This window comes from Ovis aries, chromosome 24, assembly GCF_016772045.2.
Source record: "Ovis aries strain OAR_USU_Benz2616 breed Rambouillet chromosome 24, ARS-UI_Ramb_v3.0, whole genome shotgun sequence".
Lineage (NCBI taxonomy): Eukaryota > Metazoa > Chordata > Mammalia > Artiodactyla > Bovidae > Ovis > Ovis aries.
The window spans coordinates 27,868,482-27,889,981 of NC_056077.1; the positions used below are offsets into that span (position 1 = coordinate 27,868,482).

The 21,500-nt window shown below is 40.8% G+C and overlaps 1 protein-coding gene across 1 annotated transcript in view; it reads left to right on the top strand.

Annotated features, from left to right (window-relative positions):
- Window positions 1–21,500, top strand: part of ITGAM (integrin subunit alpha M) — a gene marked incomplete at its 5' end in the record, with an annotated part of 43,204 nt that overhangs the window by 4,240 nt on the left and 17,464 nt on the right. The window contains 10 exon segments of the mRNA NM_001082593.1: window positions 1,535–1,638; window positions 2,123–2,193; window positions 2,340–2,457; window positions 3,728–3,858; window positions 4,278–4,423; window positions 5,421–5,574; window positions 6,606–6,756; window positions 8,189–8,262; window positions 16,102–16,231; window positions 16,755–16,897. Of these exon segments, the coding sequence (NP_001076062.1) occupies window positions 1,535–1,638; window positions 2,123–2,193; window positions 2,340–2,457; window positions 3,728–3,858; window positions 4,278–4,423; window positions 5,421–5,574; window positions 6,606–6,756; window positions 8,189–8,262; window positions 16,102–16,231; window positions 16,755–16,897 (1,222 nt within the window).

The following is a 21,500-nucleotide window of genomic DNA, read 5'->3' on the forward strand; positions in this document are numbered from 1 at the left end:
ATCATATTCTATTTTTATTATTATCTATTATTTGGAAATACTGTACTTTACTTTTTTGTTACATTTAAATCTTTTCTGAGCAGACATTGGATTGTTTCCAAACTTTTGCTCTATAAACAATGCTGGCATTTTGTACATGAGCAAGTATATTTTGGAAGTAAATTCCTAAAACTAGGATTGCTGGATCCAAGGGTACATGTGCATATGTAATTTTAATAGATTTTTCCAGATTACCTTCTATGATGGTGGCAACACTTCGCACTCACGCCAGAAATTTGTGCAAACACTTACTTCCCCACCAGTTAGCCAACCTAAAGTGTTAGCAAACTTAATGATTTTTGTAAATCAAATAGGGAAGAAATGGTATCTCAATTTAGTTTTAAATTGCATTTCTTCTTTTAAGAGAGATTTATTTCCTTTTCTGTGAACACTTTTTCTCCTCCTTATCTGTGGTCCATTTTTCTCTCTCTTTTTTTTTTCTTCTTGATTTGCAGGAGATCTGACTACTGAGGAAATAGTCTGGGTATTCATCTCCCTCCCCCAGTTTATCATTTATTTTTTGACTTTGTTTTTGGTAGTAGATCACATACAGAAATTTATTTTAAATGACTGTTGGGGAGACTTCCCTGGCAGTCCAGTGGTTAGGACGCTGAGCTTCTGTGGCAGGGGGCATGGGTTTGACCCTTGGTTGGTGAACTAGGATCTCAAATGCCTTGTGGCATGATCAAAAATAAAAAATAAAAAAATAAAAAACTTGTAGGGTTCTGTATTCATTTAAAAATGACTTCTGGATATATTATGTCCTCCTTAGAGGGACTCTTCTCACTCCAAGATTAAACATTTTCCTATTTTAAAAAATAGAAAAAAATTTTTTGGCTGTGCCATATTGCAGGCAGGATCTCAGTTCCCTGACCAGGAATTGAACCCATGCCCTCTACATGGAAGTGCAGAATATTAACCACTGCACTGCCAGGGAAGTCCCCAGACATTTTCCTGTTTGGGAACTGTGCATGGACTAACTTGTTTAATCATGATAATAACTTTGAGGTAGGTACTACTGTTCTCTGTATTTTAGAGATGAGAACATTGAAGAATAATAAGGTAATTAATTCAGTCCTTCAAGGTCACACAGGAAGTACGGGTGGGACTAAATTTTGATTTCAGACAGTAAAACTCCACGGCCTCTGTTCCTTTCCACTCTGCAGTCTTGCATCCTTGCCTGACACGGGAAGAGGGACATGCTTTCAAGTTAGGGAGGTAGACTATCTACCTTCACGATTTAGAAATTCTTGAACTTACTGAAGTGACCCTTGGGACCATAAATGCAAATGACTGGATTATGAGAATAGTCACAATAAACAAACAATGGTTAAAAAAGAACGTCCTCATTTTTTCTTTGCTGAGCCTTCTTCCTGCTGGGGGGAGGTGGGGAATCCCTGTGAGGGGGCTCCCCACTTTTCCTCTGAGTGGCAGAACTTCCATCGTTGGTCTCCTCCCCAGTTGTCCTCATGTCCTCTTATCCCTTTCTCTCCAGGCTGGTGGTTGGAGCCCCCCAGGAGGTAAAGGCTGCTAATCAAACAGGCGGCCTCTACCAGTGTGACTACAGCACGGGCAGGTGTGAGGCCATCCCCCTGCAGGGTGAGTCATCGACCTCTGCACACACCTGGACTTGTCAGGCCTTTGTCTTGGGGTCTGTGGTGGGTGGCTCATGGGGGCAGCTCCTCTGCCTCTGAGCTGTATGCAATCACTGTCAGGCAACCCCCTCCTTGTCCCTTTCTATGACCTACATGCCTCTTTGGATCTGTCAGACCTCCGAATCTCCCAGGTTGAGGTGACTCCTGTCCCGCTCTTGTTGTTTAATCACTAAGTCATGTCCAACTCTTGGAGACCCCATGGACTGTAGCCTGCCAGGCTCCTCTGTCCATGGAATTTCCCATGCAGGCATACTGGAGTATGTTGCCATTTAGCCTTCCAGGGGATCTTCCTGACCCAGGGATCAAACCCTGGTCTCCTGCTTTGGCAGGCAGACTCTTTACCACTGAGCTGCCAGGGAAGCCCATCTAGCTCTTACAGAGCCCCTTCCATCCCCCAAGGCTGACCATGTGTGTATCTGTCCTCTCAGTTCCCCCAGAGGCTGTGAACATGTCCCTGGGCTTGTCTATTGCGTTTGCTGCCAACCCTTTCCGGCTGCTGGTAAGTTGCCTTGGGTCATGGGAGTGTTCCAAGGGAAGGAGTTGGGGGCCCAAGGCTGCTAGGCCTGGGGTCTTGATGGGTGGAGATGCTGGGTTGAAAGGACAGAGAGCAGAGACAGTCTTTCCCACTGTTTCCCTGCCCCTTAGGCCTGTGGCCCCACAGTGCACCAAATTTGCAAGGAGAACACTTATGCAAATGGCCTCTGCTTCTTGTTTGGATCCAATCTACTCCAGAAACCCAGGAGGATCCCAGCGGCCCTCAGAGGTGGGTACAGAGGAGCAGTGTGAGACTGGAGGGCCCTGGTCAGGACTGGGCTGGGGACTTGTAGTCTGGGGGATTATTTACAAATCTTGGTGCAGAAGGGTGAGGAAACTGGGTTCCAGTGTTTCTCTTCAATTTTCACTCTTAAACATTCCAGGCTTTTCTTCTTTTTTAAGAAAATTATTTTTGGCTGTGCTGGGTCTTCATTGCTGGTTGGGGGTGTTTTTCTAGCTGCAGCGAGCAAGGGCTAGTCTCTAGGTGTGGGGCTCAGGCTTCTCATTCTAGTGGCTTCTCTCGTTTCGGAGTATGGGCTCTAGCGCACGTGGGCTTAGTAGTCGTGGCGTATGGGCTCGCTTGCCCCGCGGCATGTGGAAACTTCCTGCCCCTGGGATCGAACCCATGTTTCACTGGGAGGTCAGATTCTTAACCACTGGACCACCAGGGAAGTCTGCAAATTATTTCTTATTCATTTTTGGGCTCCAAAATCACTGCAGATAGTGACTGCAGCCATGAAATTAAAAGACGCTTACTCCTTGGAAGAAAAGTTATGACCAACCTAGATAGCATATTCAAAAGCAGAGACATTACTTTGCCAACAAAGTTCCGTCTAGTCAAGGCTATGGTTTTTCCAGCAGTCATGTATGGATGTGAGAGTTGGACTGTGAAGAAAGCTGAGCACCAAAGAATTGATGCTTTTGAACTGTGGTGTTGGAGAAGACTCTTGAGAGTCCTTTGGACTGCAAGGAGATCCAACCAGTCCATTCTGAAGGAGATCAGCCCTCGGATTTCTTTGGAGGGAATGATGCTAAAGCTGAAACTCCAGTATTTTGGCCACCTCATGCGAAGAGTTGACTCATTGGAAAAGACTCTGATGCTGGGAGGGATTGGGGGCAGGAGGAGAAGGGGACGACAGAGGATGAGATGGCTGGATGACATCACCGACTCGATGGATGCGAGTCTGAGTGAACTCCGGGAGTTGGTGATGGACAGGGAGGCCTGGCGTGCTGCAATTCATGGGGTCGCAAAGAGTCGGACACGACTGAGCGACTGAACTGAACTGATGAGGTAGCTGTGATAACTCTACTTTCCCTGCCTTGAGCAGAATGAACTAAAGTTTCCCACGCCACTTTGTCCCATGTTTTTCTTTAGTTAAGTGCGTGGCTGTCATCTTGTCTACCTTTCATTCTCATTGCTCAGCAGACAGCTGATTAAAAAAAAAAAAAAAGAACCCGAGTCTCTTGTACTTAATCAGTTCTTTTCCCTTTTCCCCCAGAGTGCCCTCAGCAAGACAGTGACATTGCCTTTTTGATTGATGGCTCTGGTAGCATCGACCCAGTAGACTTTGATCGGATGAAGAAGTTTGTCTCAACTGTGATGAGTCGATTCCAAAAGTCCAAAACCTTGGTGAGTGCAAATGGGTAGGTTAGGGAACAGCCTGCCTAAGGTGGGTCCTGTCCTATTTCCTGTCCAGATGGTGCCAAATTGCCAGCTGATCAGCATCTTCTTTCATGATTTGCTGTCTTGCTCTGACTGGATGCAGCTTCAGCCTTTTTGCAGCCCTCTGTAAAGCAGGCACAGTAATTGATAGGGGTTGGTGTGGGACATGAAACCCATATGTTATCTCTGGCTAAGTTCTAGTGCTAAGAAGTGGGAACGGATGGCCAATCGCTGTCCTCCTGGTGAGGCAGAAGGGCTGGGATGGGGCAGAATTTGGAAGAATTTGGAGCCTGGAGTATTTCAGGATTTATGGAGAGCTTTCTGGGAGATAGGTAAGTGGGAGGAGGGGGGCCTGCTCCAGTCTAACACCAGGTGCCTGTTCCCAGTTCGCTCTGATGCAGTACTCGGATGACTTCCGGACTCACTTCACCTTCAATGATTTCAAGAGAAACTCAGACCCGGAATTACTGGTGAGGCCAATAGGACAGCTGTTCGGGAGGACGCACACAGCCACGGGGATCCGCAAAGTAGTGTAAGCTCTTCCCTCTTTGCTTAGGATGAAAGGAGGAGGTTTTTTGTTTTTTGTTTTTTTGTTTTTGTTTTTTTTTTTTTTGGCTGAGCTTTGCAGGATAAAGGGGTATTGTTCAGAAAGGGCTGGGGTAGAGGGTATTTCCAGTGGATGGGGCGGTTTGAGTTAGGTGTGGAGGAGGGACTGTGCCTGGTATGTTCATGACATACAAATTGTGAGTAAAGGTGAGAGTAAGGGCTTCTCTGGAGGCTCAGTGGTAAAGAATCCACCTGCCAACACAGGAGGCATGGGTTCCATCCCTGGGTTGGGAAGATCCCCTGGAGAAGGAAATGGCAACCCACTCCAGTGTTCTTGCCTGGGAAATCCCTGGACAGAGGAACCTGGTGGGCTATGGTCCATGGGGTTGCAAAGAGCTGGACACGACTGAGCGACTAAGCAACAACAACAAGGCAGGGGTTAGGGGGAGAGAGAGCAAGGCTGGAGGGAGTATAGAAAGATCAGTTGAGGCCAGGTTAGCAAGGCAACTGAAAAGCCAATGGATCCATTGACATTTTCAGCAGTGGGAAGATGTACCCATATCTTGTTTTGGAAAGTTCCCTCTGATCTATATATATATGTGTGTGTGTGTGTTTAGAGGCAAGGGTAGGAGTTGAGACAAAAGTACAGGAAGATGAGCTGGAGAGCCAGTAGGAGAGGTGTGATGAAGGCATAAATAAGCTATGAAACTTTTTAATTTAGAAGGAATAATACTCAATTTAAAAAATCACCCTATGCCAAAGAATATAAAAGCAATGAAGGCTTCTTTTCCTTCCACTTTCCTGTTCTTCTGCTGCCCTTCCAGATCTTGGCGGACCTACAGTTCAGTGTTTGTCCCAGGGGAGCACAAGCACCTTCTAGACAGAGTCCAGTTACATCTGTAACTGCTGATGTTCCTCCCCTGGTATTAAGTGCATCTCTCTGTCTGCTTGAATTTGACTTTTCTCTCCTTTACCCTGGATAGAAGAGAACTGTTTCACAGCAGCAGTGGAGCCCGGAATCATGCCCTGAAGATCATGATTGTCATCACAGATGGGGAAAAATATCTCGATCCTTTGGAGTATAGGGATGTCATCCCTGAAGCTGATAGAAAAGGGATCATTCGCTACGTCATTGGGGTAGGAAATGTGGCTCTCTGACTTGATACTTGTGTGGGTTTCTACTCAAACACACCCTCCTTTGAACTTGCAAGCATCAATAAAGGGGGCCAGAGTAATCTCTGCTAGCACAGATGCACCTGTCTCAGTGAACTATTGTTGCAATGATGCTGTATAACAAATGATCCCAACATTCAGTGGCTTAAAATGGTAAGTGAGTCTGTCGGTCAGGCTGGGCAGTTTTTCTGGTCCCAGCTGGACTCACTCACGTGTCTGTAATCAGCTGCAGGCTTGTTGGTGGCTCTGCTGATCTTGACTGGGCTCTCTCCATGTCTGAGGGTTGCTATGTTTGTCTCCTGGGGCTGGGGTAACTTGATGCTCCTGTTCCATGTGTCTCTTCCTCCAGTGGGCTAGCCTGGGCATGTTCTCATGGTGAAAGCAGAGGAGAAAAAGAGCAAGTAGAAATGTTGCAAGCATTTTATCAAGCCTCTGTATCACAGCCTCTGTATAACATTTTTTCAAGCCTCCTCTGTATAACATCTGAGAACTAAAGCAATACATGTGGCAGAGCCCAGAGACAATGAATGGAGCAGAATAGTCTTCTAGGAGGAGGAGGGCACAGCAAAGTTTTGGGGAAAGGGCTTGGATACAGGAAGGGGTAATGGGTTGGGAGCATCGGTGTCATCAAACTACTACAGTATTTTGTATGACATAGAAAGATGTATCATCTGGGGTCCCTGGCTTGCCAAGTGGGAAACAACTTCATATGAAGGAGAAAGCTCCCTGTCTTCTAAAAAGAGGTCAGTTCCATGCCAGGAGGCATGGCACAGAAAATGCACCAAAGGCTGAATTTCAGCCCCAATTTCCCCCTTGACAGAATGTAGAGTGTACAACCTGCTCCACTGTACCTGGCAGCCCTGTCCCTGGGGCCTTCTAGTACATTCCTTCCTTGGACAGATATTTTCAGATTCTTTTCCTGTAGAATTTTCTTTGCGGGAGGAGAGTGCTACTTCCAGAAACTGTCTGATTCGACCTCTGTTTTTTGGTAACAGGTGGGAGATGCTTTTAACAGTAAGAAATCTCGAAAGGAGCTCGATACTATTGCATCTAAGCCGCCTGCTGATCACGTGTTCCAGGTGAATAACTTCGAAGCTCTGAAGACCATTCAGAACCAGCTTCAGGAAAAGATCTTTGCGATTGAGGGTAAGCTAAGGTTTTGTAGTCCTGGAGCAGCTCCAAAGGCAGCCCCTTACCCCCAAACACGTATTTCCCTCTAGAAACAAGGACCTCCTAACCCTTGGCATTCTGACCGTCATCATCAACTGTCTTCTTCCTCCAGTTCTCAACAACTCTGGCCTCTCGCTCCATTTCTTTGAAATAGAAAGATCTAATTTTGCAAGTCTTGGCTACAGGCTGCAAAATTAGAGGGTATGGGGGGGGACAAATCCCATGTGGTATTTTCCCCAAATTTGGATGTGTTGCCAACATTTGTCTCTTTGGTTCACTGCTGCATCTCCAGTGCTTAGAATAATGCCTGGTGCATGAAGCATGTTCAATAAATGTTTGTTTAAGGAAAGAATTTAAAAATTGGGGGAATGTTCACATACAGTCTGGATTTATGGTTTCTCTTGAAAATTTGGAAGATTAGACACCTTGAGGACCGTATACCCACTGGACAAAAAATAGTTGGAACCAAAGAGCCACCATCCCTTTGAAAGGGGCATATGCGGCCTTCCCTGGTGGTCTAGTGGTTAAGACTCCATGTTCCCAATCCTGGGAGTCAAGGTTTGATCCCTGGTCAGGGAACTGGATCCTGCATCCATATCGAAGAGCCAGTGCAGCCGAATAAATAAAAATAAGTATCAAAAAGGGGCCACATGCCGACAATGGTCCATATAGTCAAAGCTATGGTTTTTCTAGTAGTCATGTGAGAGTTGGATCATAAAGAAGGCTGAGCACCAAAGAATCGATGCTTTTGAATTGTGGTGCTGGAGAAGACTCTTGGGAGTCCCTTGGACAGCAAGGAGATCAAACCTAAAGGGAATCAACTCTGAAAATTCACTAGAAGGACTGATACTGAAGCTGAAACTCTAATACTTTGACCACCTGATGCAAAGAGCTGACTCATTGGAAAGACCCTGAGGCTGGGGAAGATTGAGGGCAGGAGAAGGGAGTGACAGAGGATAAGACGGTTGCAGGGCATCACAGACTCAATGGAGATGAATTTGAGCAAACTCCAGGAGACAGTGAAGGACAGAGAAACCATAAATTGTGGTGCAGTTTATGGGGGTGCAAAGAGTTGGACACAACTTAGTGACTGAACAACAGCAATACGGCTAGATAAGCAACAAAGATATAAATTATAGCCATTATCTTGCAATAACCTATAAAGGAGGATAATCTGTGAAAATACTGAATCACTATGCTGTCACCTGAAACTGACATTAATATTGTAGATTAACTGTAACTTAAATGAAAAACAAAAGCATAACAGAGGAAATGTAAAAATAAGGAGAGTGGGTTGTATGGCTCTCATCTGAGGCTGCTTTTGTCTGGTTGCTATAGCATTAAGGTTTCCAGCCCCTGTTCTCGGTTCTTCTGCTTTCTTTAATGTAGAGTGTACTTTTCTTCACAGGTACGCAGACAGGAAGTACCAGTTCCTTTGAATATGAGATGTCTCAGGAAGGTTTAAGTGCTGCCTTCACCTCCGTAAGTGGTCTTTTGTTTAATTGGAGTCGAGGGGTGAGACAAAGCGGGAGAAGAGGTGCGAAGATTTGGGGGCTATTCTCTGTGATGAGTACCTGTTGGGAGGTACATCTTTTTTCTTTTTTTAAAATTGAAGTATGGCTAATTTACAGTATTGTATTGATTTCTGGTGTACAGCAAAGTGATTCAGTTCTCTCTCTCTCTCATATATATATATGTATATATATATATTTATATTCCTTTTCATATTCTTTTCCATTATAGCCTATAATAAGATATTGAATACAGTTCCCTGTGCTACACAGTAGGACCTTGTTGTTCATCTGTTTTATATATAGTAGTTCAGTTCAGTTCAGTTCAGTCGCTCAGTTGTGTCTGACTCTTTGCGACCCCATGAATCACAGCACGCCAGGCCTCCCTGTCCATCACCAACTCTCGGAGTTCACTCAGACTCGCGTCCATTGAGTCAGTGATGCCATCCAGCCATCTCATCCTCGGTCGTCCCCTTCTCCTCCTGCCCCCAATCCCTCCCAGCATCAGAGTCTTTTCCAATGAGTCAACTCTTCGCATGGGGTGGCCAAAGTACTGGAGTTTCAGCTTCAGCATCATTCCTTCCAAAGAAATCCCAGGACTGATCTCCTTCAGAATGGACTGGTTGGATCTCCTTGCAGTCCAAGGGACTCTCGAGAGTCTTCTCCAACACCACATTTCAAAAGCATCGATTGTTTGGTGCTCAGCTTTCTTCACAGTCCAAATCTTGCATCCATATATGACCACTGGAAAACCATAGCCTTGACTAGACAGACCTTAGTCGGCAAAGTAATGTCTCTGCTTTTCAATATGCTATTTAGGTTGGTCATATAGTAGTGTGTATCTATAAATCCCAATTTCTTAATTTATCCCTTCTCCCACTTTCCTCTTTGGTAATCATAAATATGTTTTCTATGTCTGTGAGTTTGTTTCTGCTTTGAAAACAAGTTCAGTAGTATCATTTAAAAGCTAATTTATTTATGTTTGATTGTGCTGGGTCTTCACTGCTGCACACGGGCTTTCTCTAGTTGTGGCGAGCGGGGGCTACTCTCTAGTTGCAGTGCACAGGCTTCTCACTGCAGTGGCTACTCTTGTTGCAGAGCATGGTCTCTAGGCGCATGGGCTTCGGTACCTGAGGTGCATGGGCTTAGTTGCTCTACAGTATGTGGGACTTTCCCAGACCAGGGATTGAACTTGTGTCCCCTACACTGGCAGGAGGATTCTTAACCCCTGAACCACCAGGGAAGTCCCAGATACCTTTTCAAGTTAGTATTTTCATTTCTTTTGGATATTTACCCAGAAGTATGATTGCTGGGATCACAGTAGTTTTAATTAAAAAATTTGAGGATACTCCTTACTCTTTTCCGTAGTGGCTGTACCAATTACTCTTCCACTGTATATAATGTTTCCTTTTTCTTCACATCCTCAGCAACACTTATTTCTTCTGTTTGTGATGACAGCCATTCCAACAGGTGTGAAGTGATAGCTCATTGTGATTTTGGTTTGCATTTCCTTGATGATTAGTGATGTTGAGCATTTTTTTCATGTATGTCTTAGCCATCTGTATGCCTTCTTCAGAAAAATGTCTTTTCAGATCTGCCATTTTTATTTTTTATTTTTTTTATTTTTTTTTTAATTTTATTTTTACTTTATTTTACTTTACAATACTGTATTGGTTTTGCCATACATTGACATGAATCCACCACGGGTGTATACGAGCTCCTAATCCTGAATCCCTCTCCCACCTCCCACCCCATATCATCTCTCTGAATCATCCCCATGCACCAGCCCCAAGCATCCTGTATCGAACATAGACTGGCACTTCGTTTCTTACATGATAGTATACATGTTTCAATGCCATTCTCCCAAATCATCCCACCCTCTCCCTCTCCCTCAGAGTCCAAAAGTCCGTTCTATACATCTGTGTCTCTTTTGCTGTCTTGCATACAGGGTCATCATTACCATCATTCTAAATTCTGTATATATGTGTCACTATACTGTATTGGTGTTTTTCTTTCTGGCTTACTTCACTCTGTATAATTGGCTCAAGTTTCATCCATCTCATTAGAACTGATTCAAATGTATTCTTTTTAATGGCTGAGTAATATTCCATTGTGTATATATACCACAGCTTTCTTATCCATTCATCTGCTGATGAACATCTAGGTTGTTTCCATGTCCTGGCTATTATAAACAGTGCTGCAGTGAACATTGGGGTACATGTGTCTCTTTCAATTCTGGTTTCCTCAGTGTGTATGCCCAGAAGTGGATTGCTGGGTCATAAGGCAACTCTATTTGCAATTTTTAAAGGAATCTCCACACTGTTCTCCATAGTGGCTGTACTAGTTTGCATTCCCACCAACAGTGTAAGAGGGTTCCCTTTTCTCCACATCCTCTCCAGCATTTATTGCTTGTAGACTTTTGGATCGCAGCCATTCTGACTGGTGTGAAATGGTATCTCATTGTGGTCTTGATTTGCATTTCTCTGATAATGAGTGATGTTGAGCATCTTTTCATGTGTTTGTTAGCCATCCGTATGTCTTCTTTGGAGAAATGCCTATTTAGTTCTTTGGCCCATTTTTTGATTGGTCATTTATTTTTCTGGAGTTGAGCTGCATAAGTTGCTTATATATTTTTGAGATTAGTTGTCAGTTGCTTCATTTGCTATTGTTTTCTCCCATTCAGAAGGCTGCCTTTTCACCTTACTTATAGTTTCCTTTGTTGTGCAGAAGCTTTTAATTTTAATTAGATCCCATTTTTTAATTTTTGCTTTTATTTCCAGTATTCTGGGAGGTGGATCATAGAGGATCCTGTTGTGATTTATGTCGGAGAGTGTTTTGCCTATGTTCTCCTCTAGGAATTTTATAGTTTCTGGTCTTACATTTAGATCTTTAATCCATTTTGAGTTTATTTGTGTGTGTGGTGTTAGAAAGTGATCTAGTTTCGTTCTTTTACAAGTGGTTGACCAGTTTTCCCATCACCACTTGTTAAAGAGATTGTCTTTACCCCATTGTATATTCTTGCCTTCTTTGTCAAGGATAAGTTGTCCATAGGTGTGTGGATTTATCTCTGGGCTTTCTATTTTGTTCCATTGATCTATATTTCTGTCTTTGTGCCAGTACCATACTGTCTTGATGACTGTGGCTTTGTAGTAGAGCCTGAAGTCAGGCAAGTTGATTCCTCCAGTTCTATTCTTCTTTCTAAAGATTGCTTTTGGCTATTTGAGGTTTTTTGTATTTCCATACAAACCTTGAAATTATTTGTTCTAGTTCTGTGAAAAATACCGCTGGTAGCTTGAGAGGGATTGCATTGAATCTGTAGATTGCTTTGGGTAGGATACTCATTTTCACTATATTGATTCTTCCAATCCATGAACATGGTATATTTCTCCATCTATTAATGTCCTCTTTGATTTCTTTCATCAGTGTTTTATAGTTTTCGATATATAGGTCTTTAGTTTCTTTAGGTAGGTGTATTCCTAAGTATTTTATTCTTTTCATTGCAATGGTAAATGGAATTTTTTCCCTTAATTTCTTTTTCTACTTTCTCATTATTGGTGTATAGGAGCGCAAGGGATTTCTGAGTGTTGATTTTATATCCTGCAACTTTACTATATTCATTGATTAGCTCTAGTAATTTTCTGGTGGAGTCTTTAGGATTTTCTATGTAGAGGATCATATCATCTGCAAACAGTGAGAGTTTTACTTCTTTTCCAATTTGGATTCCTTTTATTTCTTTTTCTGCTCTGATTGCTATGGCCAAAACTTCCAGAACTATGTTGAATAGTAGCAGTGAAAGTGGGCACCCTTGTCTTGTTCCTGACTTCAGGGGAAATGCTTTCAATTTTTCACCATTAAGGATAATGTTTGCTGTGGGTTTGTCATATATAGCTTTTATTATGTTGAGGTATGTTCCTTCTATTCCTGCTTTCTGAAGAGTTTTTATCATAAATGGATGTTGAATTTTGTCCAAGGCCTTCTCTGCATCTATTGAGATAATCATATGGCTTTTATTTTCAATTTGTTAATGTGGTGAATTACATTGTTTGATTTGTGGATATTGAAGAATCCTTGCATCCCTGGGATAAAGCCCACTTGGTCATGGTGTATGATCTTTTTAATGTGTTGTTGGATTCTGATTGCTAGAATTTTGTTGAAAATTTTTGCATCTATGTTCATCAGTGATATTGGCCTGTAGTTTTCTTTTTTTTGTGGTGTCTTTGTCAGGTGTTGGTATTAGGGTGATGATGGCCTCATAGAATGAGTTTGGAAGTTTACCTTCCTCTGCAATTTTCTGGAAGAGTTTCAGTAGGATAGGTGTTAGCTCTTCTTGAAATTTTTGGTAGAATTCAGCTGTGAAGCCGTCTGGACCTGGGCGTTTGTTTGCTGGAAGATTTCTGATTACAGTTTCAATTTCTGTGCTTGTGATGGGTCTGTTAGGATTTTCTATTTCTTCAGTTTTGGTTCAGTTTTGGAAAGTTGTACTTTTCTAAGAATTTGTCCATTTCTTCCATATTGTCCATTTTATTGGCATATAATTGCTGATAGTAGTCTCTTATGATCCTTTGTATTTCTGTGTTGTCTGTTGTGATCTCTCCATTTTCTTTTCTAATTTTATTGATTTTATTCTTCTCCCTTTAATGGTTTGTCAGTTTTATTTATCCTTTCAAAGAACCAGCTTTTGGCTTTGTTGATTTTTGCTATGGTCTCTTTTGTTTCTTTTGCATTTATTTCTGCCCTAATTTTTAAGATTTCTTTCCTTCTACTAACTCTGGGGTTCTCCATTTCTTCCTTTTCTAGTTGCTTTAGGTGTAGAGTTAGGTTATTTATTTGACTTTTTTCTTGTTTCTTGAGGTATGCCTGTATTGCTATGAACTTTCCTCTAAGCACTGCTTTTATAGTGTCCCACAGGTTTTGGGTTGTTGCGCTTTCATTTTCATTCATTTCTATGCATAATTTGATTTCTTTTTTATTTCTTCTGTGATTTGTTGGTTATTCAGAAGCGTGTTGTTCAGCCTCCATATGTTGGGATTTTTAATAGTTTTTTTTCCCTGTAATTGAGATCTAATCTTAGTGCATTATGGTCAGAAAAGATACTTGGAATGATTTCGATTTTTTTTGAATTTATCAAGGTTAGATTTATGGCCCAGGATGTGATCTATCCTGGAAAAGGTTCCATGAGCACTTGAGAAAAAGGTGAAATTCATTGTTTTGGGGTGAAATGTCCTATAGATATCAGTTAGGCCTAACTGGTCTATTGTATCATTTAAAGTTTGCGTTTCTTTGTTAATTTTCTGTTTAGTTGATCTGTCCATGGGTGTGAGTGGGGTATTAAAGTCTCCCACTATTATTGTGTTATTGTTAATTTCCCCTTTCACGCTTGTTAGCATTTGTCTTACATATTACGGTGCTCCTATGTTGGGTGCATATATATTTATAATTGTTATATCTTCTTCTTGGATTGATCCTTTGATCATTATGTAGTGGCCTTCTTTGTCTCTTTTCACAGCCTTTGTTTTAAAGTCTATTTTATTGGAGATGAGTATTGCTACTCCTGCTTTCTTTTGGTCTCTGTTTGCATGGAATATCTTTTTCCAGCCCTTCACTTTCAGTCTGTATGTGTCCGTTGTTTTGAGGTGGGTCTCTTGTAGGCAGCATATATAGGGATCTTTTTTTTGTATCCATTCAGCCAGTCTTTGCCTTTTGGTTGGGGCATTCAACCCATTTATGTTTAAGGTAATTATTGATAAGTGGGATCCAGTTGCCATTTACGCACAGCGAGGAAACTCCATAATAAAGAGAACTCCACAAATTCCCAGAATATAGAAAGGCCACCCCAAATGCAGCAATATAACCAAGATGAAGAGACAGAGGAATACCCAGCAGGTAAAGGAACAGGAGAAATGCCTACCAAACCAAACCAAAGAGGAGGAGATAGGGAATCTACCAGAGACAGAATTCCAAATATTGATAGTGAAAATGATCCAAAATCCTGAAATCAAAATGGAATCACAGATAAATAGCCTGGAGACAAGGATTGAGAAGGTGCAAGAAAGGTTTAACAAGGACCTGGAAGAAATAAAAAAGAGTCAATATATATTGAATAATGCAATAAATGAGATCAGAAACACTCTGGAGGCAACAAATAGTAGAATAACGGAGGCAGAAGATAGGATTAGTGAAATAGAAGATAGAATGGTAGAAATAAATGAATCAGAGAGGAAAAAGAAAAACGAATTAAAAGAAATGAGGACAACCTCAGAGACCTCCAGGATAATATGAAATGCTCCAACATTCAAATTATAGGAGTCCCAGAAGAAGAAGACAAAAAGAAAGACCATGAGAAAATTCTTGAGGAGATAATAGTTGAAAACTTCCCTAAAATGGGGAAGGAAATAATCACCCAAGTCCAAGAAAACCAGAGAGTTCCAAACAGGATAAACCCAAGGTGAAACACCCCAAGACATGTATTAATCAAATTAACAAAGACCAAACACAAAGAACAAATATTAAAAGCAGCAAGGGAAAAACAACAAATAACACACAAGGGGATTCCCATAAGGATAACTGCAGATCTTTCAATAGAAACTCTTCAGGCCAGGAGGGAATGGCAAGACATACTTAAAGTGATGAAAGAAAATAACCTACAGCCCAGATTACTGTTCCTAGCAAGGATCTCATTCAAATATGAAGGAGAAATCAAAAGCTTTCCAGACAAGCAAAAGCTGAGAGAATTCAGCACCACCAAACCAGCTCTCCAACAAATACTAAAGGATATTCTCTAGACAGGAAACACAAAAGGGCGTATAAACCTGAACCCAAAACAATAAAGTAAATGCCCATTTTAAAGTCAGGTTTTAAAACCAACTTTTGAGTTGTATGAGTTCTTTATATATTTTGGGTATTAACCCAAATATGGATATATGATATATTATTTGAAAATATTTTCTCCTGCTCTATAGGTTACCTTTTAATTTTTTTGTTGGTTTCCTTTGCTATGCAGAAGCTTTTAGTTAATGTAGTCTCACTGCTTATTTTGTTTTTGGTGTTAAGTTCAAACAATCATCGCCAAGACTGATGTCAAGGAGATTACTACCTATGTTTTCTTCTTGGCGTTTTATGGTTTCTGACCTTATGTTCAAGTCTTTTATCCATTCTGAATTTATCTTTATGAATAGTGTAAAATAGTGGTCCAGGTTCATTCTTTTGCATGCGGCTGTCTAATTTTCCCAAAACCATTTATTGAAGAGACTATCCTTTCACCTCTGTATATTATTCTCTCCTTTGTTGTAAATTCACTAAGTCATGTCCTACTCTTCTTTGACCCCATGGACTTTAGCCTACCAGGCTCCTCTGTCCATGAGATTTCCCAGAAAAGAATACTGGAGTGGATTGCCATTTCCTTCTTGAGAGGATCTTCCCAACTCAGGGATTGAACCCACGTCTCCTGCATTGCAGGCAGACTCTTTACCACTGAGCTGTCAGGGAAGCCCACAGTACATAAGAACATATGTATGGGTTTATATACATTCATATATAAACAGCTCTCTATTCTGTTCCATTGACTTATGTGTCTATTTTTATGACAATATCATACTGTTTTGATTACTATAGCTTTGCAATATAGTTTGAATCCAGGAGGTGTGATGCCTCTAACTTGTTCTTTTTCTCAAAATGCTTTGGTTATTTGGGATCTTTTGTGATTCCATACCAATTTTAGGATTGTTTGTTCTATTTCTGTGAAAAATGCCATTGGGATTTTGATGGCACTGAAGCTCTAGATATCTTAATCTTATTCTACCTTCTTTCCCAGGATGGTCCTTTGCTGGGTGCTGTGGGGAGCTTTGACTGGGCTGGTGGAGCCTTTCTGCATACATCAAAGGATAAAATCACCTTCATCAATACAAGCAGGATAGATTCAGACATGAATGATGCTTACTTGGGTAAGTAGAGAAGGCAGAGTTACTCTAAGAAGAGGTCAGGATATGGCATAATTCAACCAGTGTAGATGTCCTTGGATCTTTCACAGGCTCTTGGGATAGCTTTAAAGACAGAAATATCAAAACTTCATTTTAATTATGCTAATGAAGAGGAATGGGCTTCCCTGGTGACTCAGAGGTAAAGAATCTGTCTGCCAATGCAGGAGACTTGGGTCCAATCCCTGGGTTGGGAAGATCCCCTGGAGAAGGAAATGGCAACCCACTCCAGTATTCTTGCTTGGAGAATCCCTTGGGCAGAGGAGCCTGGCGGGCTACAGTTCATGGAGTCAAAAACAGTTGGATATTACTTAGTGACTAAACAATAATACCACTACCAACAACAACAAATGAAGAGGAATAGAGTGCCGGGTTCAATTACCCCAGTCTCACAACCACTCACGGTTGCCCCTACTCACGGGACAGTCCTGTTGGTGGGGGCAGATTCTCTAAGGGAAAGCACCTTCTCCTCTTAATTCATCATCTTCAGGTTATGCTGTCGAAGTCACCTCGCGGAACTGGGTGCAAAACTTGTTTCTGGGAGCACCTCGATATCAGCACATTGGCCTGGTGGTGATATTCAGACAGAATGCAGGTGTTTGGGAGAAAAACGCTGAAATCAAGGGAAGCCAGGTGAGTGCCGAGTGTGTGGGGCACGGATGTACCAACAGAAGTACCCTGGGGACTAAAGGCTTCCAGGATGGGCATCACCAGGTGCCAATGGGGCAGAGTTTTTTTTTTTTTTATTAAACTTTGTATTTTGTATTGGAATAGAGCTGATTATCAATATTTTATAGTTTCAGGTGAACAGCAAAGGGATTCAGTCATACATATAAGGTGTGGCAGAGTTTTGTAAAGCAGATTTCAGAGGACTTTAAGCTAGAGAGCAGGGGGACCAACTTTGGGACAAACTTGCATTTGAGTATATTGTGTCCTCACTTTTCTGATAATAGTAAATACCAACACTTGACCTGTCCAGAGCTCTCTACGAGTCTATCTGTACACAAAACTGGCATTTGACCAGTCCATAGCCAGGATGAGCTTCCCTCATGGCTCAGACGGTAAAGAATCTGCCTGCAATGTGGGAGACCTGAGTTCGATCCTTGGGGTCGGAAAGAGCGGGACATGACTGAGTGATTAACACTTTCACTTTTTCTAACAAGTAAACCATATTAGTTATTAAAATATTGAAATAATTCTATATCTGTCAATAAATAGCTGCTTTGTTGAGACATCCTTCCCCTTCTCTCTCCCTACCCCCACCATGCACTCTGGTCCCCTCACCCAGTACTCTTTGAACTTCGCCATAATCTAGCAACTATGACACCAGATACGACCTGACTCAGAAGACTTCTAGGATGTACTTCAGCTAAGCCTGTGGTTGCTGCCTGAGCAGTCCTAGGAATTCAATATTTTGCATATCACCCCTAAAAAAACTGTTTTTAAGAAAGTGTTAGCAACTTGAATTCAGCAATCTATAAAAAGAATAATACATCATGACCAAGTGTGGTTTATCCCAGGAATATAGGGCTTGTTCAACAATGTTGCAGAAATGGGCCAACTGATTCTAAAGTTCATATGAGAATGCAAGAGACCCATAGTAGCCAAAATAATCTTGAAAAAGAAGAATTAAGTTTTGGAGGAGTCAAAGTTTCTGATTTGGGGCTTACTTTAAAGTTACAGTAATCAAGACAGGATGGTACAGCTAAGGACAGACCTATATAGATCAATGGAATAGAACTGAGAGTCCAGAAATAAGCCCATATAACTACGACCAGTTGCTTTTCAATAAAGGTGTCAAGTTCATTCACTAAAGAAAAAAAGATTTTCAAAAAAAATGTTGGGTTAACTGGATATCCACATTCAAATGGATAAATTTGGATCCTTACTTCACAATATACAAAAATTAATTTAAAAAGGATCAAAAACCTAAATGTAAGAATAAAACCTGTAAACCTCTTAGAGGGATTCTTAGGTGAATTTCTGTAACCTTAGATTTGGCAATGAGTGTTTGAACATTCCACCATAAACACAAGCAAATATAAAATAGGTAAGCTGGACTTCATTAAATTAAAAACCTTTGAGCATCAAATTACACTGTAAAGAAAATGAAAAGAGTGCGAGAAACTATTTCCAAGTCATATATCTGATAAAGATCTGGTATTTAGAATATATAAAGAACTTTTACAATTTAACAATAAAAGGACAACCTCATTTAAAAATGGGCAAAGGATTCAGATAGATTTTTATTCAGATAAGATATACAAATGGCCAATAAGAACATGAAAAGATGTTTGACATTACTAGTCGTTAGGGAAATGTAAGTCAAAAACCACAGTAGAAATAGTAGTAGAAAGGCTATTTAAAAAGAAAAAAAAACATGAAAACTAACATATGTTGGTGAGAATGTGGAAAAATTGAAACCTTCATACTTTGCTGCTGGGACTGTAAAATAATACAGCTCCTATGGACTGTGAAGAAGGCTGAGCGCCAAAGAAGATGCTTTTGAACTGTGGTGTTGGAGAACACTCTTGAGAGTCCCTTGGACTGCAAGGAGACCCAACCAGTCCATTCTGAAGGAGATCAACCCTGGGATTTCTTTGGAAGGAATGATGCTAAAGCTGAAACTCCAGTACTTTGGCCACCTCATGTGAACGGTTGACTCATTGGAAAAGACTCTGATGCTGGGAGGGATTGGGGGCAGGAGAAGAAGGGGACGACAGAGGATGAGATGGCTGGATGGCATCACTGACTCGATGGATGTGAGTCTGAGTGAACTCTGGAAGTTGGTGATGGACAGGGAGGCCTGGCGTGCTGCGATTCATGGGGTCGCAAAGAGTAGGACACGACTGAGCGACTGAACTGAACTGAACTGAACTGATGGGACACAGTTTGGCAGTTTAAGTTCACTATAGATTTACCATTGTTGTTGTTTAGTCATTTAGTTGCTCAGTCATGCCTGACTCTTTTGTGACCCCCCATGGACTGTAGCCTGCCAGGTTTCTCTGTCCATGGGATTTCCCAGGCAAGAATACTGGAGTGGGTTACCATCTCCTTCAGGGGTTCTTCTCAACACAGGGATTGAATCTGTCTCTCCTGCATTGGCAGGTGGATTCTTTTCCACCGAGCCACTGGGGAAGCCCCTAGATTTACAATATGACTCAGAAATTTTGCTCCTAAGTGTATACCCTTTCCCAGAATGAAAACAGTTGTTCCAACTAAAGCTTATACATGAATGTTCACAGCAGCATTATTCATAATAGTTAAAATGTGGAAGGAAACTAGATGTTCATCAACTTATGAATAGATAAACAAAATGGGGTAGATCATATAGTGGAATACTATTTAGCCATAAAAAGTACGAAGTGTTGATACATGCTACAACATGGATAAACATTGAAAACTTTTTGCTAAATTTAAAAAGCCAGCCACAAAAGACCACATATTATATGATTTAATTCACCTGAAATGTCCAGAGTAGACAAAGTCATTGAGCCAGAAAGTAGATTAGTGTTTGCCTGGATATAAAGGGAGGGGGAAGATTGGGAGTGACTTTTAACAGACATAGGGCTTCTTCCTAGGGTGGTGCAAATGTTTTGGAATTGGTGGCGATGGTTACATAACATTGTGAATATACTAGAACCCACTAAATTTTATACTTTAAAATGATTAATTTTGTAATGTAAATTTTATCTCAATTTAAAAGAGCCATTCTGGGGGAAAAAAAAATCAATGTAATTCACCATAACAACAGACTAGAGAAGAAAAAAGTAATAATCTTAACAGATATGGAAAAGAATTTGACAAAATACATGCTTTCGTGATGTTACCAGCAAATTAGGAATTAAAAGGAACTTCCTCAACCTGAGAAAGAACATTTAAAACAACAACAACAGCAACCTACAACTAGCATCATATTTAAAAGTAAAAGAGAATATTTTTCCTAATTGGAAACAAGGCAAGAATATCCACTTTCACCACTCCTATTCGATATCATACTGGAAGACATAGCAGTGCAATAAGGCAAAAAAAAGAAAAGAAAAAAGAGCATGCAGAATGGAAAGGAAAAAATAAAGCTGTCTCTATTTACCAAGGACATGGCTGTTTGCCTGGGAAGTCCCAAAGAATCTATTAAAAAAAATTATGTAACTAATAAGTTATTTCAGTAATTTCTCAGGATACAAGATCAACATGTAAAAATCAGTTGTATTTCTAGGCCTGCAACGAATATTTGGAAATTTAAATTAAAAAAAAAAAGCATCATTTACAGTAGCACCAAAGACCATGAAATGCATGCATGCACACTAAGTTGCTTCAGTCATGTCCAACTCTTTGCGACCCTATGAACTGTAGCCCGCCAGGCTCCTCTGTCCATGGGATTCTCCAGGCAAGAATACTGGAGCGGGTTGCCATTTCCTTCTCTGGGGATCTTCCCAACTCAGGGATTGAACCTGTGTCTCCTGAATCTCCTGCACTGGCAGGTGGGTTCTTTACTATTAGTACCACCTGGGAAGCCCAGACCATGAAATACTTACGTATAAATCTAATAAAATGTGTATAGTATCTTTATCCTGAAATGTACAAAACACTGATGAGAGAAATCAAAGACCTAAATAAATGGAAAGATATACTGTGTTCATAGATTGGAAGACTCAGTATTGCTAAGATGTTACTTCTCAAGTTGATCTATAGATGCAACACAATGCCAATCAAAATTCTAATTTATTTGTAGAATTAATGAGCTAGTTCTAAGATTTATATGAAAAAATCAAAGAAAGTAAATATTCAAAACAGGTTTGAAAAAGATCTTAGGTAAATACTATTAGGTATTTAGCGGAAGATTCATAGACTACCTGAATTTTAAGACTTCCTGTAAAAGTTGCAGTAAGCAGAACAGTGTGGCAGGAATATCAGAGAAACAGAATAGGCCTCAAGTAAACTGATACATATATAGTCAGTTGCTTGTCAATAAAGACACAAAGATAATTCAATGGAGAGTTCAATGGTGCTGAAACAATTGAACACCCATAGTAAGAAAACAAAACCTTCTACACATATCTTGTCAACTGATCCATGTTAAGATTAGTTCAAAATAGATTATAGAGCTAAGTGTAAAATCTAAAACTATTATACTTGTGAAAGAAAACATTAGGAGAAAATTTTTGTGACCTTGTATTAGTCGAAGAATTCTTAGATATAACACTGAAAACATGGCCCATAAAGAAAAAAAAAGGAT